The 27,582-nt window shown below is 48.9% G+C and overlaps 1 protein-coding gene across 1 annotated transcript in view; it reads right to left on the bottom strand.

Moving 5' to 3' along the window:
- Window positions 1–27,582, bottom strand: part of C9orf72 (C9orf72-SMCR8 complex subunit) — a 467,428-nt gene that overhangs the window by 212,709 nt on the left and 227,137 nt on the right. Inside the window, exon 5 of the mRNA XM_069630918.1 lies at window positions 12,588–12,660. Coding sequence (XP_069487019.1) covers window positions 12,588–12,660 — 73 coding nt within the window. The remainder of the gene's footprint in view (window positions 1–12,587; window positions 12,661–27,582) is intronic.

Raw genomic sequence — 27,582 nt, 5'->3', positions numbered from 1 at the left:
CTCTACCCGGTGTTCCTGCTTCCCGTGCCTATCCAAGCAACGTTCCCTGACCCTCTTTCCCCACTGGGGTTGCGGATGCCTGTGTAAGCCCCGAACTTGCAGGCGCCAAAACCCTAGAGGGGGTGGTTGGTTCGTACCACTCCTGAGCCTGGACTATAGAATGTCATGACAATGATGTCCAAGTTTGTTTGGATTGTGTATGTGTTCATGCAGGTTGTACATTTTTGTGCATTCCCTAGTTTCATGTGTCATTCCTCCTCCCCTCACCTGCCACTCATTCCAGTCATCCAGTGTGTCTACACCTGTCCCGACTGCATATCCCTGAACCTCATTCCCCACCATGATCTCAGGGGCCTGTGTGAGTTTGACCTTGCAGGCACCCGGGACATGGTGTGGGTGGTTGTTTCATGAGACTCCCGCGCCTGTACAGGGGACCTGTGACAGTACACATCCATTCATTGTGCATCATCCTATGTCATGTACCACACATGTCTCACATCCTGTCGTGACATTGTTCTGCTGTGCTACCTTGGTTGTTGCATCATTGTGGTAGTACTTGGCGTTTGTGAGGTACTGCTACGTCAAGTCATCTACTGGAGGGTGTTTGGGTTCGTTTTCATGCCTTGGATTTTGTGATTTTGTAAATGAGTGTGGATTCTGAGGGTTCAGGCATCTTTTTACACACAAGGTGGGAGATGGACACGAAGGGTAAAGGTGATCCTGTGGCCAGGTGGAAATGAGGGTTGGAGGCTCCATGACCCAGGTGCAGTTGTTCAGCGGGTCATGGTCATTTGCGCGGGAGGGGGGGGTTGTTGTTGATAGTTGCATTGCCCTGCAGTGTGATGGGAACTCTGACATTGTAATGTTGTTGTCCTATGTACATGTTGTGTTCTGCTGATCAATGCCTGTTCATGTGTTGTGTTTTCCTTTCAGGTGCGAGGGGATAGTTGTGGTTTGACATGCTGGGGTGTACACATGGTGGATGTTCACATGTGATGTGTAGGGAACACTGATGGTCACTTGAGTGCACATGCATATGTGGAGTGCATGTCCCTGCAGAACCACACACTTGCACTCGGATGCACTCCATGTACTCCCACCCTTGCATATCCACGTGTACACTGTTTGCCTTCTGGTGCCCACTGTGTCCCGGCAGCACATGTTCTGTGACCGATTATGGTTCCAGTACATGCCAAAAATTTGATGTTTGATGTAGTCTGTCACTTAGATGTGATGCTCAGGGTGTGCATCACACGCAATGGCTGTTCACTGTGCTGTGCGCTGAGCAGTGTGATGCAGGAGTGGGACACTGCACACATGAGCTGCAGTGTTGATTTTGCAATGCATAATGTGCATATAGACAGGCATTCATTGTGATGTTACGTCTACGACTGTTGCAATGCATTTGGAAACGACTTATTTTGGGTGGGACATTTTGTTGGTCTGTCATTTCATCTGATTCCGGGTCAGGCATCATTGTCCGATGTCACTGTACATTTAGGACATGGCAATGTGTACCTTATTGTTACTGCGTCAGTGTATGGGTATTGCTTGCCATGTCATGTTGATGTTTGGGAGGGTTTGAGTGACATGACAGTGATGGCCATGGCCTGTTTTGCAGGTGTGTGTGATGCACACCTTGCATGTCCAGGTCATCCGCTTCTCAGAGCAACTAGCTGGGGGTATGTTTCTCTCCGCAGCAGGGCCCTCCCCCTGGAACAGACTTCCTGGCTGACTTGAACTTGAGGGGAACCATCTCCAGTTCTGGAAGCACCTCAAGACCTTCCTCTTTGCTTCTGCTTACTCTCTGCCTCTCCCTTGCAGAATTCTTCACTGGAACTGCACAGGAGCTGCTACTGGGACACTCTCACCAACCTCGGTCCCTGGCCCAGCCACTGTCCACTTGCACTGCCACCCTGGCAACCCCTGCACTGCAGTACTGTCTCTCTATCCCTACAGCCCTCCCTTCCCAGCACTTGTCTGCACTTATCTTTGCAGTTGCCACCAGGCGACCTATGTATTATTCTTTTGGCCTACTTCCCCTGTACTGGACTCCCCCCCACCCTTCCCCTTGCACTTTTCCCTTCCCCCTACCCCTGCACTTGCACAATCTCAATGACACCTGGCCTAGTAGTACCGTTCTCTGTGTTCCCTTGTTCCCCCCCCCCTGCCTCATTGGGCCTTGGAATACTTGTGTATGGCCCATGTCATGTCACATGTCATATGTGTGCATTTTGGTTGCACAGGATAGCTTGTGTTTAAGTAGCTAGGGATGCAGACGATGTGGCACTTCCATGGCAACTATCTCAGGGTGGTAGGGTTGTGACAGTTGACTGTCACTTTGTCATCATCGATTGTCACCTGGTATGTGCCAGGCCTGTGTGCACTCCGCAGGGGTGGGAGTTTAGGTGAAAAATGTGGCCACAAGCTGGGTCCGGGCTTCCTCGCCACGTGCCCTGTCCCCTCCCATGGGCAGCGCCTGTGCCTGTGGTTGGGGATGTGGGGGCACCACCATGTCCACCGGGACGCCCTGCCGTTGCAACATTGTGCAGGACACATGCTGCCACAATGATCCTGCACACTACTGGTGGTGCATAGAGTAGTTGCCCACCAGAGCAGTCAAGGGAGCGGAAACGTGACTTGAGCACTCCGAATGTGCGCTCCACTATGCCCCTGGTTGCAATATGGGCGGCGTTGTATCTTACCTGGGGTGGTGTGGTGGGGTTCCGGATTGGCGTCATCATGTGGTTGCTCAGAGGGTAGGCACTGTCCCCTGGGGAGGTGATAATAATTGAGATTATTAGGGTTGGGATATTTGTCTGTGTGTGACTTGCATGCATGTGCAAGGGCATTTGTACTGACCTAGGAGCCATGTGTCGCCATGCTGCCCAGCTTCCAGGGCCCGTCTCAGGGCGGACATTCTGTATATGAAACTGTCATGGGTGGAGCCAGGGTAGTTTGCATAGACAGAGGTGATGATTCCCTTTGCATCGCATACCACCTGTACATTGATGGAATGCCAGTGCTTGCGGTTTCGGTAGATGTGCTCAGTGGCCCTAGGTGGACGTAGGGCCACATGGGTGCAATCTATGGCACCGAGCACTTTGGGGAAGTGTGCCACCCTGAAAAAATCCAGGACAACGGCCTGCCTTTCTGCGGGTGTTCTGGGCATGTATATGTGCCTGCGGACTGAGGGGCGCGCTGTCATGATTGCCAGTACCTGGTGTAGGCAGCGTGACTGCGTGGCCTGTGAGACCCCCCCCACTATGGCAGTGGTCCGCTGAAACGACCCAGTGGCCAAAAAATGCAAGACATTGAGCAGCTTCTCCAAGGGGCTCAATGCTTGGGAGCAAAGGGTGGGGGATGTGAGGTCATCTTCCCACTCCCTGACCAGGTCTAGGATGATATGGGGTGGAAACCTATACCTGCCGTAGACCTGGTCGTCAGGCATCCCAAAAAGGCTTGTCCGTGGTGCAAAAATGCGTGCCCTGGCTATTCTCCTCCTCCTGCGGTGTCCCACAATCAGTGCAGCAACAAATGGGGCATTCATCGTCGCTGTATATACGCGTTTGTTGTTTGCGCGCACTTTTATGCTGTGCGCGGGCGCGGGACGCCTCCGTGTGGGCGGACTCGTTGGTTTCCCGTATTCGGGTGTCATCGCGTGTGATCGGAGGGGAGCGAGCGTACACGCGATTGGCCTGGGTACGTGTGTTTCGGGGTGCGCGGGTAGTTCCACACGCCATTGGCCTGGGTACGTGTGTTTCGGGGTGCGCGGGTAGTTCCACACGCCATTGGCCTGGGTACGTGTGTTTCGGGGTGCGCGGGTAGTTCCACACGCCATTGGCCTGGGTACGTGACGCCATTGGCCTGGGTACGTGTGTTCCGGGGTGCCGTGAACTTTCACACGCGATTGGCTGAAATCCACGTGTGTTCTGTCATCACGTGCAATGAGGGATACTCCCTCGCACGTCACGTCACAGACGCGCTCACGCGCTGAGGGCCTTTGGTCCAATGAAAATGCGTATGCGTGCAGACGCGCTTACGCGCTAAGGGCCTTTCCTCGAATTACACGCTGACGTGCAGAATTTTCACGTGCCAAATCACTCCGTATCAAGCTGGCCACGCGTAAGCACACGGAAGACCACGCTCCTGCCCAGAAGGCCGAACTACTGCCCCCCAGAGCCCCGAGCACGCTCCCACCTGCCATCTGCTGCTGCCTGACTGCTTGCTGCCCACGTGCCCTGCCATTTGCTGCCTGCACATCAGCCAGGGGTGCTGTTGGTGTGACCACCCCTGCTGGAACCAAAGACTCCCGACTGGGATTCCATCGCTCCACAGCCCAGCCCCAGGACCCAGTTGCCCACCCACTCCTGCCTCTGGGGTTGTCATGTCGGGGCAAACTCCATCTGTGACCACTGACAACCCCCGGCCAGAGAGGCAGAGGGGCACCAGCTTCAGTGCCACCGAAGTTGGTGTCCTGGTGGAGCAAGTCCTGGGGCAGTATGATGCCCTCTTCGGAAGTTCCCGCGCCGACAAGGAAGGACGGACTCGGATCTGGACTGACATCGTGACTGCCATCAACGCGGAGGGGGTGGCAGTCCGCGACTTCCAACATGTCAAGAAGCGCTGGGAGGACTTCAGGTCCAGGACCCTGAACAAGGCCCGGCGCCTCTTGAAGGCAGCGGATGCCAAGGGGCGCCGGGGCCACTTGTCGGAAGAACAGATGGGGCTCCTGGAACACATATCCCCAGCGCTCCACGTCCAGGTCCTTGAGAGGCAGACCCGTCTGGAGTCGAGCGGTGAGTGTACATGCATCCTGATTGTGAGCAGTGCGTGTGGTGATTGTTCAGTAGTGTGCAGGTTGCACATCTGTTTGTATGGGGTCGAGTATGGGTGCGGGTGTACAGGTCCGTGGGGCTGACACATGCGAGGGCTGTAATGTGTGAGACATGGATGGTGCCTGTGTGTGTGGGCTTGCATGCCAAATGCAGTTGTGTGGGCACACAAGTTTGTATGAATGTGTATGTGAGTAGACATGTCCGTGATGTCACGCATGTATGTTGTTTTCAGCTGCATGTATCAGCGCTGTGTACATGTGCATGTGTGTGTATTTGACAAGGGTGCAACAGTGATGCAACATGGATGCATGTGACAGCGGTATGTGGAAGCCTGATGGGCAGATGTGACATGGATGCCCGTCTGAACACTGCGACACTTGGCAGAGGTGTACACATGCATGCAAGTGTGGTGGTGTGTGTACATGTGTGGTGCACTTCCTGTGTTGCATGTGATGTCTGGCTCACCTTTGGCTGCTCATGCTGTTGTATGTGTATGGATGGTGTTGGCAGTTGCGATATGGCTGTGGTATGGCTCGTGTGTGCGAGTTGTAATGACATGTGTGTTGGGGATCGTGATGACATGTCTGAGGTTTGCCAATGCCACTCATGTACAACTGTCATGTGTGTATGTGTCCATTGTACATTGCCCTGATGCGTGTGTTTTGTTTCTCCCTGTCTGCAGCGTCAACTGATGAAGAGGGCGGAGAAGGTGCTGTGGAGCACAGCAGCGGGGATCCCACCGCCAGCCGGAGACGCAAGGCCCGGCTCCCCTCCCATGTTGTCATCTCGTCGGGGAGTGAGGAGTCCGGTGCCGCGTCCCAGGCCACAGCTGCCGGGGGGAGGTCCAAGAGGCGGAGGTTGCAGTTGGACTCCTCGGCAGCAGAAGGGGCAGCTGGGACCCCACAGGGCCCAACGGGGGAAGATGGCACAGAGTCATCCAGGTTGGTGGGGGGTTTGGTGGAGGAGGAGGCCGTGCAAGCACCAGAGACGGGGTCTGGGGGTGGGGATCCCACTGGTGCTAGTGGTGCAGTGCAGGACCAGGGACAGGAGGCAGCACAGGCCGCCGCGGAGGTGCCTGTGTGCAATCCTGTCCCTGCATCATCTTGCACCAGCAGGGATGCCTATGTCCAGACCAGTTTTCAGGCAGGGGATGAGCTGACGTCAACTGGCCTTCCTCTGCCTGCGGACGTGGCTATCCAGGCCCGGGTTGAGCCTGTCCTGGCTGGTGTGGCGTTGCGTCAACGGGCCATGCGAGGTGACCTGCAGTCTTTTCATGAAGAGACTGCACGTCATCTCGAATGGCTCATTGACCACGTCAGCCTGCTGGGACAGGTCACCCAGGCCGGATTCCTCCGTCTGATGGGGCTTGCCACGACCCCCTCCTCAGCTGGACCCCCTACGCGCCAGTCGTCCTCTGTGCCATCTTCCCACCCATCAGTCACCTGGGTGCCCTGTGGAGCTGCCTCTGACGGTGCGGCCAGGCTGGTGGAGGAGGCATCCCTGCCACAGTCGGGAGTCGGACGTCCAGCAGGGGTGGCCACGTCAACGACTGCACCCCAGCCGGCGGAGGATGTGCAGGCAGCAGGAGGCAGTGCAGGGGCAGAGGCACAGCAGCAGCAGCACCATGGTGGGAGCCATGAAGGCTCGGGGCCTTCGACATCGGAGGGGCAGGCATCGGCCGGAGGGCAGGAGGACCCAGGACAAAAAGTGTCTTCCGTGTGGCAGCGGTTGGGCCACGCCATAGATGCGGAGCGGCAGCGGGCGGAAGAGGCACGGCTCTCAATGGTCAGGGCGGAGAACTCCATGCAGAGGGCCCTGAGGCGGGCCGAGTGCCTCGAGGCAATCCGCAGGGGTTTGGAGGTGGACACGTCGACGGCCCTGCGGACCCTCGGGGCCATGGAGGAGGACCGCCTCCGGGACATTGAGGAGGAGTTCGATGATGCCCTGGCCCGGCACATCCAGAAGTGAGCCGTGGAACTAGCCCGCTGCCCTTGTACATAGTTATGTAGGTAGTGTTAGGTTTCATTTTTGTTTTTGTTTCATTTGGACCTTTTGGACATTGGCCACATTTTTGTATATATTTTTTTTATTAGTTAGTGTAGTTAGATAGGTTTCCTTTATTTTGTTGGGATAATGGACCCTGGCTTCTTGCATTGTACATAGTTGTAGACTTGTACATACTTTCTTTTTTAACATTCTCCATGGATCAATGGCTTTTATTTTTATTTCCCATTGGATTTTGTTTTGTGGACATTGACTTTGTACAACATTACTTTGGATTTCAATATATTTTTATTTTTTTTATTTTGAACGGACATGCTTCTTTTCATTTTTTTACATTCACATTTCTGTTTCTTCATTTTTGATTCTATTCATGTTTCCTTTAATACATTATTTTTTTGTTGAACTTCAATGTGTGGTATCTCATTGTTTTCATGCATTTCATGTTATGTGTTTTGAGATTCACTGACACCCATTGGGTGTATGTGAGGGACATGTGTTTGTTTCGGAACTTCCAATTGGTGTTCTGTGATGTGATTGCAAATTATGAGTGGGTGGATGCAATACTCGGGTGGGTGTTTTGCATTTGGGGGCTGACCATAGAGACCAGGGTTCTGGATTGTGATGACATGTTGGGTGGGGAACATGAGTTGGACATGGGTGGGGGCCTGGTGGAGGCTGCCCCTGCACTGCTGGGGGGTGGGGGTGCAAGGGGACATGAGTGGGACATGGTTGGGGGCCTGCTGGCAGGTGCCCCACAGTGCTGGGGGGTGGGGGTGCAGGGGGACATGAGTGGGGGCCTGCTGGGGGGTGGGGGTGCAAGGGGACATGGTTGGGGGCCTGCTGGCAGGTGCCCCACAGTGCTGGGGGGTGGGGGTGCAGGGGGACATGAGTGGGGGCCTGCTGGGGGGTGGGGGTGCAAGGGGACATGAGTGGGACATGGTTGGGGGCCTGCTGGCAGGTGCCCCACAGAGCTGGGGGGTGGGGGTGCAGGGGGACATGAGTGGGGGCCTGCTGGGGGGTGGGGGTGCAAGGGGACATGGTTGGGGGCCTGCTGGCAGGTGCCCCACAGTGCTGGGGGGTGGGGGTGCAGGGGGACATGAGTGGGGGCCTGCTGGGGGGTGGGGGTGCAAGGGGACATGAGTGGGACATGGTTGGGGGCCTGCTGGCAGGTGCCCCACAGTGCTGGGGGGTGGGGGTGCAAGGGGACATGAGTGGGGGCCTGCTGGGGGGTGGGGGTGCAAGGGGACATGGTTGGGGGCCTGCTGGCAGGTGCCCCACAGTGCTGGGGGGTGGGGGTGCAAGGGGACATGAGTGGGACATGGTTGGGGGCCTGGTGGCAGGTGCCCCACAGTGCTGGGGGGTGGGGGTGCAAGGGGACATGAGTGGGGGCCTGCTGGGGGGTGGGGGTGCAAGGGGACATGAGTGGGACATGGTTGGGGGCCTGCTGGCAGGTGCCCCACAGTGCTGGGGGGTGGGGATGCAGGGGGACATGAGTGGGGGCCTGCTGGGGGGTGGGGGTGCAAGGGGACATGGTTGGGGGCCTGCTGGCAGGTGCCCCACAGTGCTGGGGGGTGGGGGTGCAGGGGGACATGAGTGGGGGCCTGCTGGGGGGTGGGGGTGCAAGGGGACATGAGTGGGACATGGTTGGGGGCCTGCTGGCAGGTGCCCCACAGTGCTGGGGGGTGGGGGTGCAAGGGGACATGAGTGGGGGCCTGCTGGGGGGTGGGGGTGCAAGGGGACATGGTTGGGGGCCTGCTGGCAGGTGCCCCACAGTGCTGGGGGGTGGGGGTGCAAGGGGACATGAGTGGGACATGGTTGGGGGCCTGGTGGCAGGTGCCCCACAGTGCTGGGGGGTGGGGGTGCAAGGGGACATGAGTGGGGGCCTGCTGGGGGGTGGGGGTGCAAGGGGACATGAGTGGGACATGGTTGGGGGCCTGCTGGCAGGTGCCCCACAGTGCTGGGGGGGTGGGGGTGCAGGGGGACATGAGTGGGGGCCTGCTGGGGGGGGTGGGGGTGCAAGGGGACATGGTTGGGAGCCTGCTGGCAGGTGCCCCACAGTGCTGGGGGTTGGGGGTGCAGGGGGACATGAGTGGGGGCCTGCTGGGGGGTGGGGGTGCAAGGGGACATGAGTGGGGGCCTGGTGGAGGCTGCCCCTGGTGACTGGGGGGTGGGGGTGGTGGGAGACATGGGTGGGGGCCTGGTGGAGGCTGCCCCTTCACTGCTGGGGGGTGGGGGTGCTGGGAGACATGGGTGGGGGCCTGCTGGGGGGTGGGGGTGGTGGGAGACATGGGTGGGGGCCTGGTGGAGGCTGCCCCTGGTGACTGGAGGGGTGGGGGTGGTGGGAGACATGGGTGGGGGCCTGGTGGAGGCTGCCCCTGGTGACTGGAGGGGTGGGGGTGGTATGAGACATGGGTGGGGGCCTTGTGGAGGCTGCCCCTGGTGACTGGAGGGGTGGGGGTGGTGTGAGACATGGGTGGGGGCCTGGTGGAGGCTGCCCCTGGTGACTGGAGGGGTGGGGGTGGTGGGAGACATGGGTGGGGGCCTGGTGGAGGCTGCCCCTGGTGACTGGGGGGGTGGGGGTGGTGGGAGACATGGGTGGGGGCCTGGTGGAGGCTGCCCCTGGTGACTGGAGGGGTGGGGGTGGTGGGAGACATGGGTGGGGGCCTTGTGGAGGCTGCCCCTGGTGACTGGAGGGGTGGGGGTGGTGGGAGACATGGGTGGGGGCCTGGTGGAGGCTGCCCCTGCACTGCTGGGGGGTGGGGGTGCTGGGAGACATGGGTTGGACATGGGTGGGGGCCTGGTGGAGGCTGCCCCTGCACTGCTGGGGGGTGGGGGTGCTGGGAGACATGGGTGGGGGCCTGGTGGAGGCTGCCCCTGGTGACTGGGAGGGTGGGGGTGGTGGGAGACATGGGTGGGGGCCTTGTGGAGGCTGCCCCTGGTGACTGGAGGGGTGGGGGTGGTGGGAGACATGGGTGGGGGCCTTGTGGAGGCTGCCCCTGGTGACTGGGGGGTGGGGGTGGTGGGAGACATGGGTGGGGGCCTGGTGGAGGCTGCCCCTTCACTGCTGGGGGGTGGGGGTGCTGGGAGACATGGGTGGGGGCCTGCTGGGGGGTGGGGGTGCAAGGGGACATGTGGCTTGGCTGGGGGGCATGCCCATGGTGGATGGGCTGCCTGCGGGACATGACCAGGGGTGCAGGGTAGTCCCCTGTGGTGTGGGCTGCCTGCAGAGGTCGTGGAGGGGGTAGAGGGGAGACCTGGGAGGACCCACACTGGCAATTCACCTCTTCAACTTCCCGCACACCTACGTAATACACTGCCCCACTCGCACAGTTAGAAATCGCGTGTAGGATTTCTCGCGCACCCCTGAAATCCACGTACCCAGGCCAATCGCGTGTAGATTTTCTCGCGCACCCCTGAAATCCACGTACCCAGGCCAATCGCGTGTAGAATTTCTCGCGCACCCCTGAAATCCACGTACCCAGCCCAATCGCGTGTAGAATTTCTCGCCCACCCCTGAAATCCACGTGCCCAGGCCAATCGCGTGTAGAATTTCTCGCGCACCCCTGAAATCCACGTACCCAGGCCAATCGCGTGTAGAATTTCTCGCGCACCCCTGAAATCCACGTACCCAGCCCAATCGCGTGTAGATTTTCTCGCGCACCCCTGAAATCCACGTACCCAGCCCAATCGCGTGTAGATTTTCTCGCGCACCCCTGAAATCCACGTACCCAGGCCAATCGCGTGTAGAATTTCTCGCGCACCCCTGAAATCCACGTACCCAGCCCAATCGCGTGTAGAATTTCTCGCGCACCCCTGAAATCCACGTACCCAGGCCAATCGCGTGTAGATTTTCTCGCGCACCCCTGAAATCCACGTACCCAGGCCAATCGCGTGTAGAATTTCTCGCGCACCCCTGAAATCCACGTACCCAGCCCAATCGCGTGTAGAATTTCTCGCGCACCCCTGAAATCCACGTACCCAGCCCAATCGCGTGTAGAATTTCTCGCGCACCCCTGTAATACACGTACCCAGGCCAATCGCGTGTAGAATTTCTCGCGCACCCCTGAAATCCACGTACCCAGCCCAATCGCGTGTAGATTTTCTCGGGCACCCCTGTAATACACGTACCCAGGCCAATCGCGTGTAGAATTTCTCGCGCACCCCTGAAATCCACGTACCCAGGCCAATCGCGTGTAGATTTTCTCGCGCACCCCTGTAATACACGTACCCAGGCCTATCGCGTGTGGGGACACTCGCACACCCCTGAAATACACGCTCCCCGCTCTGCGTTTGCTGCTGCCCTTTGCGCTGGATTGGGGATTTTGATGGCTTTTCCCTGCGCAAGGGGCGTTCTTGGGGGCGTAACTGACGCTGCTGCAGGGTCGCTGCGCCACTCTGCGCCACGGCTGGTTGTGGATGTTGGAATCCATGAATACGCTGTGCGCCTGAAGGTGTTTCGGCGCACGCGGCTGGCGCAGACTACCGCACGCGCACACTGTGCGCCAGCCGCGTGCGCCACTTGTGCGCCGAATTCTATGAATTGGCCCCTAAATGTTTTGTAATTATTTTTGTGCTTAAGGTTTGTAAAAACTAACCAGGTGCACAATAAACAAACAAACAAAAAAAGAAAACAAAAAAAAGAAAACTCACTTCAGAGCACAGAGGCAGGGAGTAGCTGTCACCCCATATACTCCCTTCAGGCTGCAAAATATAAAGTCGCACAAAACTAGGAAGGGAGAAAGGAGAAAACCATCACGTGGATGGAAGCAAAACAGTGAGTGGAAATAAGATGGAAACAAGCTAGATGTCAAACTGGAAAGTGATGATGTTAAATGTAAGACAGCAAAGCATGTTTCGGAGCTCGGCTTATGGCCAAGAAGAACTATAAGTGAGGCAAGGGAGGGTGCAACCAGGCCCCCATGCCGAAGAGTCATCCATTTGTGATCTGCAGGTCTAGATCTGGAAGCAGCTTTTAGAGCAGCTCCTTTTTCAACACAATATGATAATATTCCTGATAAGTGGCAACAGGAAAGACATAGGATGAAGCCATTAACGGATATAGGACACAGATGATGATTTGGTGACACAAAATGTCATCCAACTGTAAAAGCCCACATACAATAGGGGAATTGTGCTGGCATACCCAGGATGGGTTGTGCCCAAGAAATTAAAATTGTATTCCTCAGACATGATTTTATTATGTTGTAGAAAGAGGGACTTCTCACATGGGATGGGGCACTCTACGTAGGTATATATTCTTCCCCTTCCACACCATCTTTTGGGAAAGCCAACCTCACGTCTGAACAGCTCTGGCCACTATGTATTGCATTTGATGGGTAAAAATGCTTAAAAGAATGTGTTATTGTATGTTACCTTAGGCTAAAATGCCAAGAGCTACTATAATACGAATGGTGCCAAGAAACCTGTCAATAAGAGAATGAGGGCCAAAAGTTATGTCATCTGCATTTTGTGACACGGAAAATCTACTCAGGAATTCAAAGGGAAGTTAGAGAGAATAAAGAACCTTCAGTTAGAAAAACAAGATTATCAGACAATTTTACCTGAAAGAATAATAGAACAGGCAGTATATGATGCATACTCAGACTATATGTTAATGACATTACAGGGCATAGCATGTAAAACTGAAATGTGACCTCTTAATTGTTACCTATAAACTAAGGGCAGTGTTTCATTGAAGTATGCATACTAACGAGAGCGCACACAATGATTGACAAAATACATCACCTTGTTAACTTTTTCTGCGTTGCTCCCCACAACGATAGAGCAGCCACATGTTTGCAGGTGAGAACTGATGGCACTGAAAGTTAAGAAAACAATAAGGACTATACTTAAGTGACATAGAAAAAGACTCAAGGAACATGTTGTCTGATACAGAGTATAATCAGCTTTTCATAGTTGCACAACAAATGCAACTTTTTAAAAAACATTTATTTATTGTGCCTTTAGTCATACATAGACTTTTTTACACAGTTCCTTTAGAATTAAAAGAGAAAAAGAAAGAAAGAAAGAAAGAAGTGAAACAGTGAAAAATAAGGAGAACAGCTGAAAGGAGGTAGTCATTGGGCCTCATTACGACCCTGGCGGAAGACCATGGTGCTATAAGCACCATGGTCCATGCCGGTAAATTACCGACTCCGCCATGGAGAAAGGGGGAATTAGCACCCCATTACAAGGTTGGCGGGGCAGTAATTCCCCCTTCCTCCATGGCCCTTCCCCATTCCCATTTTTGCCCCATAGGGCTCAATGGGAATGGGGAAGGCAGTAAGTACGGTGCCGCAAATTGCGGCACCGTACTTTGCACCAAGGTCCCTTTGCGGGTCCCTACTTTAACGGCTGGTAAAAGGTTGGGTCCCACAAAGGGACCTCGTAATTAGGCGCTAATGGGTTAACGGCGCCGTTAACCCATTAGCGCCAGGGTCGTAATGAGGCTCATTTTCTCTTACAAGGAGAATCTTATAAGGTGCATTTCATTTAACAATTTCAGAAGCTCTATAGCTAAGAAGATTTCCTTACATGATGACAGCCTATGCCAGAATTCCTGGGCGTTTAGCCACTCAGTGTAATGGACAAATCTAGCAAAGTATTTTGCTCTTACTGGGAATGTGGTTGTACAAGTCATTAGAAGGTGTCTTATATCTTGATATACACTTCGCCGCATAGATCGCATTCCCCTTATTTGTATTCTGGATTTTGCCATATTCTCATAGTTTCATTCGTGTTCAACAGATTTAGGCGAAAGTGCTGTAGTTCGGCACGCCATTGGGGATTTGGAAATCTTCTTAAGTATGGCAATACATATTTACTTGGCTTCTCACACACGCTGAATTTCTTTGCGCTTTTGTTTGCAATTGCAAAAAGACAGTCTAGTTGTGATCCAATACGTTTTCAGTAAGGCTCGCTTTGCTTTATCTGGATTTGGGATCTAGATTTCACTTGATACTTCACAGTTTAAAAGGATTTGGTCAGCATCGCTGTGTAATTTAGACAACAATTCACTTTTGTCAGAGATCATATGGTCTTCTATACTCTCATACAAAGAGTCTTTGCATGGGTCTAAGTTAGATCTATAGATGAGAAGTACTTTCCAATCAAACTGTGATTAAAGCGAGTGCCAACCGAGTTTGTTTCTGAGACGTACTATGGGGAGGGACATAGGAAGTGAAAGGGTTTGTTTCCATATTCGACTTTCCAAAAGGGCCCAATTAAATTTCCGGTTGCTGGGATTAATTTCCATCCCATACAATATTGCTGGAATCACTTTCCCTTTGTAGAACTTTAACAAAGGTAACAACGAGAATCTACATAGGGGGGGTCAGTATTTTTTTTTATTGGCTTATGTATTGTGAGGCTTTTGACTCTAGTTCATCCATCAGATCTTTAAGCAACTGGGTTGTTCGAAGGGAAAAGCCCAGGTATTTTATTTGTTTAACAACCGGTAAGATGTGGTTGATAATTAGCTCAGTCACACACGCATACTGTTCCATGGCCTTGATCAGATGTTGAAGTCCAACTGGAGTATGGTCAATCAAGGCTATGTCATCAGCGTATGCAAGAAGTGGATAGAACTTTTCCCTATATTAGGACATACAAGTGAGTGTGCAAGCAAGAAATCAGCCAAATCTGCTAGATAAAGATTGAAAAGAAAAGCAGCTAGGATACAACCCTGTCTGACTCCACTGGTAGTAGATATATCAGGGGAGTTCTCCTTTTAGGTTTAATCTAACCTCAAGGGTGGTGTATTGGTGGAGAGCTTTAATGATAGCAAGTAAGCCTTCTGGGATGCCCCATTTCCAAGTTTGGCCCGCAATTTGGCCCTGTTCATTAAGTCAAAGGCTTTTGTAAGATTAATCAGGGCAATGTATGTTGGTTTTGATTTGTTACATGCATTTAGATCTTTTACTGTGTAAAGAATCAGGCCATTAGGTGTGGTAGAGAAATGCTACAAAATCCTTTATCTGGACCTACCTGGAGTGAAGAAATGTATATAGCACTTGCATTGAACATTTACACCCCATAAAGCAGAAAATCTTAACTGATATACAGCACTAGAAGGGATTATGTGTAGAAAAGATGTTCTTTGAGTTATTTACACCAGCTATGTGCCTTGGCCCCACAACTGAAAACAAGAACACTCAGTCTGGGGATTTCTAACATTGGCCTACTTTCTGAGCACTCAGTTCTATCAGTTATGTCATTTCTAACAGTTACCATTTAACACCAACCCCAGTGACTGGTACTTTTATCATTTGCCTGACAAAAATAAAAACTGCCCACCAATTGCAGTTCTTGTGAAATGCAAACCAGAAAAAAGGTTTAAAGTGTCATGCAAAGAACCTTGTTCCTCATAGAAATAAATACAAAAATAAAAAAGAATACATTTAAAAATAAACACAAAATCAACTCAACAAATGAACATGCTTGCAGCGACACTAGCAGTTAAATGGTGCTTGATGAAGCCACTTGCATGGTGGTCATTTCAGTTCAACTTTAATGAAGATCAAGATTTAAAAGGTCTGGATGAATTTGAATTGGATGTACTGCCACAAAGAGATTGTAATCACAACTTCTCTCCCTATCTAGACCACTGCTTTCCTCCCTCATCCACACTGTTCCCCCTCTACACACTACTCCAGTCTCCACACTACTATGCCCCACGTCACACTACTTTTCACTCCACCCACACCACCCTCCTCAGTCAATCTCCTCTCACTCTCTTCTTTCCTTCTTAATATACCACTGACACCCCTTTCACGCAAACTCCAACTTTAGTATCACTCTCTCCTACCAACCAATACCTCATCTTGTTTCAATAAATCTCCTCTCCACTTCTCTGCTCAGTCCTTCCTCCAGCTGGTCTCTTGGTCCTCCTTATACTCCCTTGACACCCGAATAACCCACACCTTCCTGCTTCCCATCTTCCCCTTTTGCCACTGCATACCCCCCTCCATTGGATCCCTCGCAGCGCTGTTTTTTTTCCCCGGGAAGGTGTTACAAACACGTAAAGATTCAACAGGGATCGTAAGCCCCACCACCTTCCATTCGTGGGACTGTCGGTCTTCAGCAATAGCAGTCAAAAACAATTAATGTCCCAATTTGTGTGAGGATTCTGTTGCAGCTCCAGCATGTGGGATTGGTGTGGGTGCTGCCCCGTGGTCCCCATGTAGGCAAGCATATTGTCATAAGTCTCGCACAGCGTTCTGTGACCTGCTTGTGCTAGTATTTGGCCGGCACAGGTTGCCCCTCTGGTGGGTTAAATTTGCAGCGGTGCTCCGCGCCCTCTATGTTTCCCCAGGAGTAGGCCATGTAGCTGGCTACTTTGCACGGTTCGTTCTGCCTCTGGTCTGTTAATCTAGGTTTCTCTCCAAACACTGACTGACTGGTTCAATGCTACTGTTGAGTTGACCAGCCCTGCAAGACAAAGAGTACGATACTGGCCAGAATGGTGTTGTGCAGGCATGGGGTGATAGACAGTGGTACTGCAGTCATGCAACCAGGCACAAGGCAAAGGGGCAGGAACAGGGGCCCTCAACTCTCACACACCCACCTCTGGGGAAGGACTGGCTGTCATTAACCTTGGTCCCCTACAACCAAAGGCTGACACGGATCCCTGGCACCACGTGACAGGGACAGATTTCTGGCTAGTCGCAATAGTAACTCAAGTTTCAGTTAAAGGACAGTGCAACTTCCAATTCCTTAGCCTCCCCCAGGAAGGATTCCTATACCATAATTTGCATTGCCCATGGTGAGTTATGGGCAGAGGCAGGGATAGGGTTTGCACCAATTGAATCTCGATGGGACCAGAAATGCATCAAACCGGTTATGCAATCCGAGTCACGAACTTTGAATTGAAGAAAAATAACCCCCCGGGTAAGTTGGGGATGCTGGAGAGAACTACTCACGCTTTTGGTCTGGTTGCAGGCGGTCCAGGAGTCACACGTGCAGTGGTTGTTTTCGATGTTGGGTTTGGATCCAGCTAGCAGTGGTAACGGTCACTTGCAAGACAAACGGTTCCAGTGACTTAGCAGCTTGAGTGGACTGATGACTGAACAATGACTGCCTCAAATCACAGAACATTGAAGGATTCCCAGGGAACCCGAGGTGTGGCGAGTTGCTTGGGTGATCAAGGAATGGGACAGGCAGGGTCCAGTTTGCAGGGCATTAAAACAAGGGCTACAGGGAGACCCCTCTCCATGGTGGGGAGCAGCAGCAGGTGACCTGGTTTGTGTCCCAGAGCAGATGGCTCTGCGGATTGTCAGATCTACAGGCCAGACGGTTCTATGTCAATTCATCGACGGTCGGAATTTAGATGTTTTTTGACAAGTATTTTTTACCGAAAAAACTAATCGAAATTGATTTTATTTTTAGGTGATTTCCCCCCAAATCCCCATCCCATATTGTTTAACTATTCCAGCCCCCCCGGTCCCCCCCCACACACACACACATTATAAGGGGGGCTGTGCTAAATTAAAACAAAGGTAAAAAGAAAAGGGGGAACCTCTCCCTGCACTGGGAGCCCCAAGGACTGCCAAGTACATCCCAAAAGAAATTACTACAGCCGTTGAGTGAGGCTAAAAATACCTCACTTGCCCCAAAAACTAGCCAAAGTCCAACTACATAACAGAATGGCTTGTGGCCCCCATTGAAATCAATGGAGGGAAAGTGGCAAAAAGTGGGAATTTCCTTAACACATGCAATGTACCATCCAGTCTCCATCACAGATCTATATGGCAAACATTCACATACAATACATTTGCTGGGGAACATAGGCATGTTCCTTCTGAAAAGTTCTACTTTATTATGTGTGATACACTGCTCGCCAACGCCGTACACAATCACATCCCCGATTCGAACCGGGTAATAATTGGGCACTGCAGTTCTTGATGAAGAACAAATCAGCATAGTAAAACAAAATGAATAAACAAATAGATTGCTGAACGTAAACACAGACAAACAATGTAAAGGTAATGAATATCAGCTAAGGAACTGATGAACACTAAAACCAAGAGCCTGCATTTAGCACTTTATAGGATTTGGCAGATTGCGATTACGAAATTGAATGCGAATAATTTTAAATCTAATGAAATGAAAATGTATTTTATCTAGATGTTAATTGTATCACTATTTGAGTATTGTTTATGATTATGCATAAATATATGTATTTTGAATTTGAAGCTGAAATGTATGTGTAAAGTGTTTAACTGAAACACATTAAAGTAAATAAATACATATCAGCTAGTCCATCCCTGCTCTGAAGCGAAGAGTTATAACAGACACCTTGTCAAAATGAGTAGGAATCTACAATTATGTTTCACCACTAATGAATTGAAAAGAAAATATGACAATTTGGTGTTTGATGCAGGTGGCTATAGCAGATGATTAGACAACAGGCACACAACTCAAATGTGAGGCATAACATCTCATCTTGGCAGATTAATGTTAGAAGTTAAGGTCCTCACAATAGTTTCGTCGTGATTAGCTCAGGCAGGGCACCATGATGTGTGCTTAACGTGAAAAGCTACATTAGACCGGATATGTGAACCAAACCAGTGAATCTCAGCCCTCTCTTGTAGCTCCAGCCTGCACTTCTCAGAGCACGGCATCTTCAAAAGCAAATTAAGTCTGATTCAATTATGGTTCCAGCATCCTCGGAATAGCTGCAAGAAGAGATATAATGCAAGGCAGCTTTAAAACGGCTCCCTCGAGATAGAAACTCAGAAACAGAATGTCTATTTGCTATCATGCTCGCCTGCACCTGTCCCTCAAGGAAGGCAATAGCCACAGCAAGATATGGAGTCCAATTAAAAAAAGAAATAACAAATCTACCAGCTAAATCAAAGTGAATGACCAATGAAATGTGTTAACGCTAGCAAGGGATTTTTTTTATTGTTTAAAGAGTACCACCAGTATTCAAAAGGATAACTTAGAAAGCGCTCAAGTAAGGTACTGTACTTCTCAACTGTTGAAAAACGCTGGCGACAGTGACAGATTCTCCGCAAACAAGCACATGCTTACTAATAAATATGCAATTACTAGGGTTTACAACGTGATTCTGACATCATCTGGTGGAAGCAAGGGTTTTATACTCTGGAGGAATACTAGTTGATACCAGGTAGCTTCTTTTATTAGTATACGCTTTATTTCATATAAAAGCATGTTAAAAACCCAGAAATAATACATTTATAACAATGATCTACACCTAAACCAGAATAACATGGACCATACAAATCAAATATAAAATAATTTTGCACAAATAATCCAGAGATGCATACATACATATAATACATAGTTAAGACGATAGAAACCCGAGGTTATACATAATTAAAACAGCTTCATCATCCGATCTCATATTGTTATTGTTTCAAGTTACTCCATGATTGTGCTATTTTAGTAAGGTAGTAGTTGGTGCAAGAATTTCATACAGCGTGCTTTCTCAAGCAATTGTAAGATTGCACCAAGTACAATATCATCGGTCACCATTTTGAGCAGATAAAGTGCCTCATTTGCAGTTTTCATTTGATGCAGGGTAAAAATAAGCTTTGTATGCTGTGGACATATGAGCAAGAAGTGGGCCAAATCTTCTTTCCATGCACCACAAAAATCACAACTTTCCGTCTCCTCTTTATTCCTTTTGGCGATACAATCATTTAGTGGCTGAATACCGAAGAGTGGATTAGTCATTAATATTGTCGTCTTTTGGCAGGCGATATCCAAATACCTTGAAGAATTTGGAATTGGATTAAAGGTTAGATCTTAAGATCTTATGCAATCAAACTTTGAGAAACCAGACTTCAAATGCCCCACTGACCACAGATTAATATTGCAATCCATAAAAATGGGTGTTATCTCACAAACGGGATAGACCCATCTTGCCCAACACTTATTTTACATACAGGAACAATGGGATTTTTGCGGCTTTGTGTAGCAAAGTCCTTCCAAACATAACTTTAGTCCTGGTACATTCCATAAGTTTAGCCAGTAAAGAACAGGTTTCAACTTCACTATATATAGAATGCTGTATGGTCCCAATTCCACTTTTGTAGGGCAGAAGGGGCTTTTCGAGGCACGTCATGAATTCTTTTCATGAATTTATTCTCCACCAATATTTCTAGCACTGCTACATTACAATGGCTCCAAAGGTCACATCCATAGGTCGCCCCAGTGGTGGCCTGCATCTTATATACCTCCATGGCATGGAAAATACTTTGCCCGCCATATTGCCTCATGAACTTGGTCACAAAAATGCAACTTTGAGCTAGCCTAGCCAAGCTTTTACCAATTTGATCTATCGTTTTTCCTGTTTATCGAAGACATAGGCCCAGATAGTCAAAACTGTCTACCTCTTCTCAACTACTGTCGTTAATGGCGTAAGTTCGGTGGTTGTCTGGGGAGAGGTTTTTCAGATATGGAAATTGTTTTTGAAATGTATATTAACACTTAATTGCATTTTTGTACAAACATAACACTGAGTCCTGACAGGAACAAATAACACATCAATCAGGTGTATAGACCTAAATAAACCCATGCTTTTCAAGACTTACAATTTGTTTTTGAAATATTAACCAAACATCCTTTTTCCTCACATCTTGTTGTAAAAGAGTTCAGTAACTGTTGAACCCAGAGGGGGTTTAGATATTTAAAATCACATCATCTGTGTACAGAAGTAATAGCCATGTTTTGCTCCCTATGTTTTGGGCATCACCATTGCTATTGCTCAGTGTGCCTGCAATATTGTTAATATACAAAGGAAACAGCAGAGGAGCCAGCACACATCTCGGTCTGACTCCTCTGTGGATCTCAAATGGTTTGGTACATTCACTGAGGGCACCACACTGAACCATAGCAAAGTTACCAGAGTACAATAGGCGTTTTGCATCAATTTTACAGACTGGGATAGCAAGCTTTGCCTAGTTTGTTTTCTTTGAACAGAATCAAATGCCATTTGTAAATTTACAAAGGATACAAACAGGGGATTTCATAATCATCAGTGTTAACCTAAATGTCTGATCAATCATTGAGATAGACTTCCTAAAGCCAGCTGTATCATTTATGTCACACCATTCTTCTAGTTTTAGGAGTACTGTCCTTGTACACAGCGTTGACAAGGAGTCTAGCAATGATATAGGGCAATAATTATGGGGATCATTCTGCTTTCCTTTTTTTGCACATATATTCATCTTATCCTTAAACATACAAATGAATAAAGAATCCAATCCCGTAGCTTTATTAAGTTTCTGTAGGTTTAAAGCAGTCCTAATCTCGCTAATCCTAAACACCATTGGAGCAAGCGCAACATAGGTCCAAACACTAGTAGTATGATATTGTACATTAATTGATGTATGGGCAATCAACTATCGTGTCAGGGGTGTCAAGGAGGGTCCCCATTATTACGAGGGCTTCATGTTGCGCACACCATATTGATGACAGGGGATGGCAGCGTACTGGGGCAGGGTTTCAAATCCATATGAATCAGAGTTAATTATGGATGGGATATGTTACTTTTAGTGTTACAATCATTTAGAATGATTCATATCAGATCAGATCTTCACGCATGTAGAAAGATACAATATTAAAACTGCAAATGCAACACGAACACAATCCACACAATGGGGTGCTTTGCTCCACAGTTGGCTGCTGCACATGAATTTTAAGTAGCAGGGACATTCTTGACGGAAAGAAGAAAGAGTTCCCTAGTAAGAAGGTCATCGTACAAAGAGGACAAGGTTTACAGTACTGCAAGGGAACACATGGTATCTAACGCTTTGTATTAAAATCTTTAGAGGGGGGTTAGTAATTTGTTTGGCAGTGATAAACATGAGGCCCGAGGCCAGGGTATGCAGCGGTTAAGTGTTTTTCCTTTCCAGGTGATCAGCGGCTGTATGTTGCAGCATAGATTAGAAGTTCTTTTAGGAGGCACCAAGAGTTTGAGGAATTGAGATTGCAATCAATAGTTCAAAGAAGATCCCGTTTATGCAGACCTTCCTCTATTTGCTAAAATACTTAAGCGGACCATGTGCAATCACACTTAAAATTAAAGACTTTAGGCCAGTTATTGCTAGCAATGAATTATGATTTCAATACCAATATTTAACCATGTACTGACGAAATGGCCTACAACTGATGAATCCCAAGAAGAAGAATGTGTTGCATAGGATCTGAAGATGATAATCAAGATAAGACTGGCCAATGAAAATTGAAAAATTGGGAAAAGATGGGATTTCTTTAAAGAGATTTTGGCATTTTCCTGGTATATTATTTCAAAATGGTCAAACCATTTGGCTTCTGCTATAGAAGGTGATAGCAACTTTGGACCTCTTTCCCCCTGCAACAGTTTGCCAAAATTCCTGCAGATTTCTAGTTGAGGTGCAATTTTCAAAATCTGTTTTTTTTTGGTAATGTGTTGTCTTTTCAGAAAGAGAGATTGATGTCGATAGTGTAGCAGAGCGATTTGGTGGTTGGGGCCAGTTGAGGAGTGAATCCCTCAAAGGGCATGTCATTTAGCCGTCCTTGGCTAGTCTCATGTTTAGCTGGATGGTCTAGCAGGACACATTCTCGGTTTGTAGGATTGAGCTTCAGGTAGGTGCTCGTCCTTCATGCTTGGATGAAAGCAAAGAGCTCTTTCTCTGAGGCATGAGATGTCTTGTACACAGCACACTTTGAGGTAGAGCTCTGCATACTGGTGAAGTGGAATACTGGAGTCGGGACAATATACCCCAGGGCTCCATATAGAGAATGAAGATCTCTGGGCAGGGGTTTGAGTATAGTGGGACTCTGCAAGTGACTGGATGATGGAACTAACCTGAACATACCAGTATGGGCAGATTTGTGTCCATTAGAGTGGCAGGAGGGAAAGCAATTGTAGACTGTGCATGTGAACACCATTTGGTTAGTGGGAAGAGCTCTTTATGAGACAGATTAAATCAGTGCAAGCCTATGAGGAGCAAATCACCAGTGCAGGAGAGACAATGCCTGACAATGACAATGCTTTGGGCACCCCACCTGTCCCCACTGGCTATGTGGCTGTGCAGCAAACCATTACAGTGGACTCTACCATGAATGTAGCAGTCCTCTTGCTATTATGGGCAAGCCCTTGCACATGGCCCAGCCTCTTTGCTTCTGTCTCACAGACTTGCTCTATTGGAGCAGGGTGGGACTGCCACATTCTCTGCAGAGCTCCTGTTTGCCTACCAGTCCTCCATCTTGCACACTAAGACTTTTTGGGGGTTACGCCACTCGGCTAGTCTGTCCCCTTCGGTTGTGATCGTTCTAATCTGTGCCTACCCACCCCTCCTGGCAGTTTCTGCCTTTCTGATCCCTAATCTAATGATGTCAGGTGTAGACTGCACATTTTATCTGGATGTTTCTGCAAGCCTGCCAACTCACTTAGTGCAGCAAGGATTTGGTGTCGCTACTTCAGGTGTACTATGCTTGCCTCTAACCCTAGCCCCAACCCTAACTCTAATGTAACCCTTAATCTAACCCTAGCCCCAACCCTAGCCCTATCCCTAACACTAATGTAACCCTACTGCAAAAAAACAAATATTATTCATTTCGATACTACCATCGAATTATAGTCAACAAAAGGGTACTTCGATGGTAAGGCTTTTCGTTGCATATACTTCGATGGTTTGGTGCTAGAAGAAATTACATTCGATGGAATGACTAGAGACCAGGTGTACTACATGCAAGCAAACAATCTACAAAGATCATCAATGAAAGATTTGCCTATTACTGCATTTCATCTTTTTGGTTATTTTTGCAATCTTTACTGCCACACTTCTCATTCAAAATGACATTGTCACTTAGGATGCAATTACATCCTAGTGAGCCTAGTAACATAAAATAAAGGATCATTAACCATTAAAACATGCTGCAACCCCACACCAGCAGGGGAGATGCCAGAGTCCTCCCTGACTTGAAGGACAACCTGTGATCATATATACAAACACTAGCTTATCTTTATGACTTAAGAATGCAATATTTCCACTAGCAACGTATCAGTATATTAGGCAAAAGATGCAAGACGATACATGAAGTTAGATTATGATCACAGTTATGAAAAACCTATTGGTATATCATTTAGGAACACTCTCAGGGTATAGTTTGTCCTTAGGACCAGGCCTTTGTTGTTCGCAATGTAAAATAATCAGGATTGTGTACCTATCCATATGTTCAGTGTGGATGCCAGACTGTGTTTAGATAGGTGCCCAATATAGTTATTAATATAGAAGTCACTAGTCCACATGATAATATGATGTGGCTAAATGATGGCAGTTCACAGGGAGCTCACAGTTAAATGGATTTATACAGTATTAATTATACAAACCTTTGCAAGCATGTACATTTAAATCATTTAAAGAAAACTAAAAAGGTAAACCAAACTGATCACAAAGAGTGTGTAGACGCTTTCTCATTATAGAAGTTTAAGATGGACTGACCAATGAAAAGTCATTTTTGTAGTCAATGCTTCATAAAAGAAGACAGGGCGGGCATCTTAACATGTTCCTAAGCATAGCTCTTTTTTTTTTTTATACAATTTCAACAAAGTGAGAAACAGTTCTCGGGCCACAAAGGTTCAACATTCACCCTGAAAGAGAAACAATACATCATTGTATTGATCCAATAAACTACAAATACTGTATTGGTAAAAGCTTTGCTAGGTTGGATTCTTAGAAATATACAGCTCGGGGACTGTGGCCTGGCAGGAGTGTCATGGAGTCGTAAGATTCACGAGCTCAGCAGCCCTGCCAGCTAGCACACAACTTTGTGGGACTCTGGAGGAAATGGTGCTCCGTGGCTGTTGGCATTGACTCTGCTTCACTTGCTGCTGGCCCCACTGTAATTTCAACGCAATCCCTTTTGTTTTGTCAGGGAGTGGGGGAGTGGACTAGTGGGCCTCTGCAAAGCGCCCTCGGACAGCTTTAAAATGGTCACTGACTTCCCAGGTCTCCGTTGAGCGGACCCCAACGCCTTGACCCTGCAGCTGGGACTGCGCTGCATTGGATGGTGAGTTTCGAGCTGACGCCCTACCCCCTGTCTTCCTGTCAACTACCAGTGGCGACACAACGGCTTGCCCCGTGGCAACAACTGGCTGTGGTGTTGAATTCCATCTGCAGGCTCTGGGTGGGGGGAGCGGCTGGGTTCACTCACCACTGCTCTGGGTTCCTCTGCTCTGGCAGCCTTCGTCATTGTTTCAGCTCTGTACTGCGAGTGACTGGAGGGGCGCTGGGCGTGTAGCCCGGACTGGAGTTCAGAGGCGGACCAGCCTACATAGCGGGCTGTCCCCTCTGGCCGCCACCTTCCGGGGGGTGGCCAGCCTCTACTCTTCCTCCCCCAGTGAGGCGGAAGAGGCGTCCCCCGGGGCCTGACTTCCGGTCGGGTTCCCGGGGGACACATATAAGGCGGGAGCTGCAGGCAGTCAGTCTATTTATCCTGCAGCTCCCGCCGTTCTTGAAGCATTTCAGCTTGTGCCTTTGGCAGGTAGGGTGACACGGTTCACCCTTACCTGAGTGTAATGTAATGTGTGGCTGGGACCGTCCCAAGTTTTTTGTTTGCTCCAAATAAACTGTGACCTTGTATATTCCAAATAACCTTACAATGTTGTCTGTTATTTCATGGTGTGTGTGATATATTGGCCACAGGAGGTGGGGGCGACCAATGGGGATCTCCCTGCTAAGTGCAGCCCTCCTCTCTGACACGGATAACAGGCCGCTCCTGCAATGATTCCACGGCCAGGTGTGCGTTACCGCTTCACTATGAGTACCATCGAGTGACTCTGGGCGTGTGCCCCTTTTTTTGGGTGATGGTTGAGGCGTCTCTTTTATTTTGCCAACGGAACATAGTCCCTGGGAGGTTAGAAAGATCCCTCCCTCCCCCCTCAAAGCTCTGCAGGAGGATCGCCTGAGGAGACAAGGCTCAGTGTGGTGGCTGGAAGTTGGTGTGCAGCCAAGGGACTCAGGAGCGAGACGAGCTCTGAAAATGCATGGCGGGAACGAAGACAGCTTCACTGAGGAAGGGTGTCTGTTCAAAAGGAGCCAGAAGCAGTTAAAGTCCTGCAACATGCAAAGGTAGCATATTTCTGATCTCTTGCACAGACAAAGGCAGGCAATTGTAGCCAAGGAGAATCACTTGCATGTGAGTAAAATCATTATTAGCCAGACCATTAATTGTTGGACATTGGAATGCCACAAAAGTAGCACTTGCATATGGGTGAAACCTTTCTAATAGCACTCGCATATGAGTAATGTACTTAAAAGTGACTCTGAAGGGGATGTTAACTGGAGTCATTTATGAAGCAGTTTAAAACAACATTAAAACTAAGTGACTGAACTTCAATAATTGTGAGATCCAGGGAACAAGCATTGCTCAAAGTCAAAAGGGATGTAAGCATTGCTCAAAACCGAGAGTGGTACAAGCACTACCCAAATCCAAGAGTGGTGCAAGCATTGCCCAAAGCCAACATTGTTATAAGTATTGCTAAAGCCTAAAGAGTTGTATGAACATTCTCTAAAGCTAAAAGAGACTAACAACAATGCACACAATTATGCTGCTCTGGTTGGCAGGAAGAGAAGGGGTGAATGCAAAGTTGTAAATGGGTGTAGCCAATTGATTGCGATTGTTTCCTAAAAGCTGGTATAAAACTCACATTGCCAAAGCCAAAAGGAAGAAAGGTAGAATTACATCCTTAAGGGCATTTTTGGTTGTTGATGTTGCAGAGAGTCATGAGTGGCAAAGAGGCTGCTCTTCTGGGAGGTGAATGTTCAGAAGGGGGGGTGCCTTGCCTACTCGGGCAGGCGAGTAGATTCGCATGGTGAATCTTTGCAGAAGTGGACCTGATATCTATGATAGTCAACCAGGGAGAAGCAGAGGTGCTGTGAAGTCATTCTGATAAAGATCTTAACTGTATTTCTTTGAATCTTACAAGAAGCTGTGTTTCTTTGAATTGAATCTGACAAGAAGTTGTGTTTTCTTTGACATTCAAAGCAAAGCATCTTGATCAGGAATATTATTGATGCTATTTGATGAAGTGGAAATTATTATTCAAAGAGGAAGAGAAAACTTTCTTTTGGCTGAACATTGGTTTACCAGAACTTTCTTTTGACAAATTGAAGACTCAAAAACTGTGTTGAAACTTGTTTTAAACCCAGTTTTCCTGGTTTCTTTTTTTTGAAAATTGGAACTGAATCTAACTTGAAACCTGGAGAAGGGGAGTGCACCCAGGTTATGAAAAGACACTGTAAAAACATCATAAATGCAATTTTTGATGTTGTTGTGAATTGCCATATATTTTCTTGTGTATTTTATATATAAGTGTGAGGACCAGATATCCTTTTGTTAGTGTTTTTCCTTTACTTTAGTATAGGCGGGGAAACCCACGTCAGGGTAGGGATAGTGAGGAGTTTAGTCAAATGTACAATTTAATAAAATAGCATATTTTGAGAAATCATCTAAACGTTTTCCACCTCACATTTCTGACCCCTCACAGAGAACTGAAAAGTTCCTTCTCTGACGTGGCCCATGATGTACAACAGGCAGAGCACAGATTGGGGGATCTCGAGAATAATTTAGATCTATTGGAATGCGAGTCTCAGCGTTGGAGGTTCATCAGACTTCCATAAAAGAGAAAATGGAAGACAGTGAAAATCGCTGTAGCTGGAATAATGTTAAAATCAGAGGTATCCCCGGATGTGCCAGATCAGAACCTAGAAGCTGACGTCCGTGA

Source organism: Ambystoma mexicanum, chromosome 6q (genome assembly GCF_040938575.1).
Source record: "Ambystoma mexicanum isolate Mex_15411 chromosome 6q, UKY_AmexF1_1, whole genome shotgun sequence".
Lineage (NCBI taxonomy): Eukaryota > Metazoa > Chordata > Amphibia > Caudata > Ambystomatidae > Ambystoma > Ambystoma mexicanum.
Note: the sequence above shows the minus strand (reverse complement) of the source record. Positions and strands in the feature narration are given on the sequence as shown.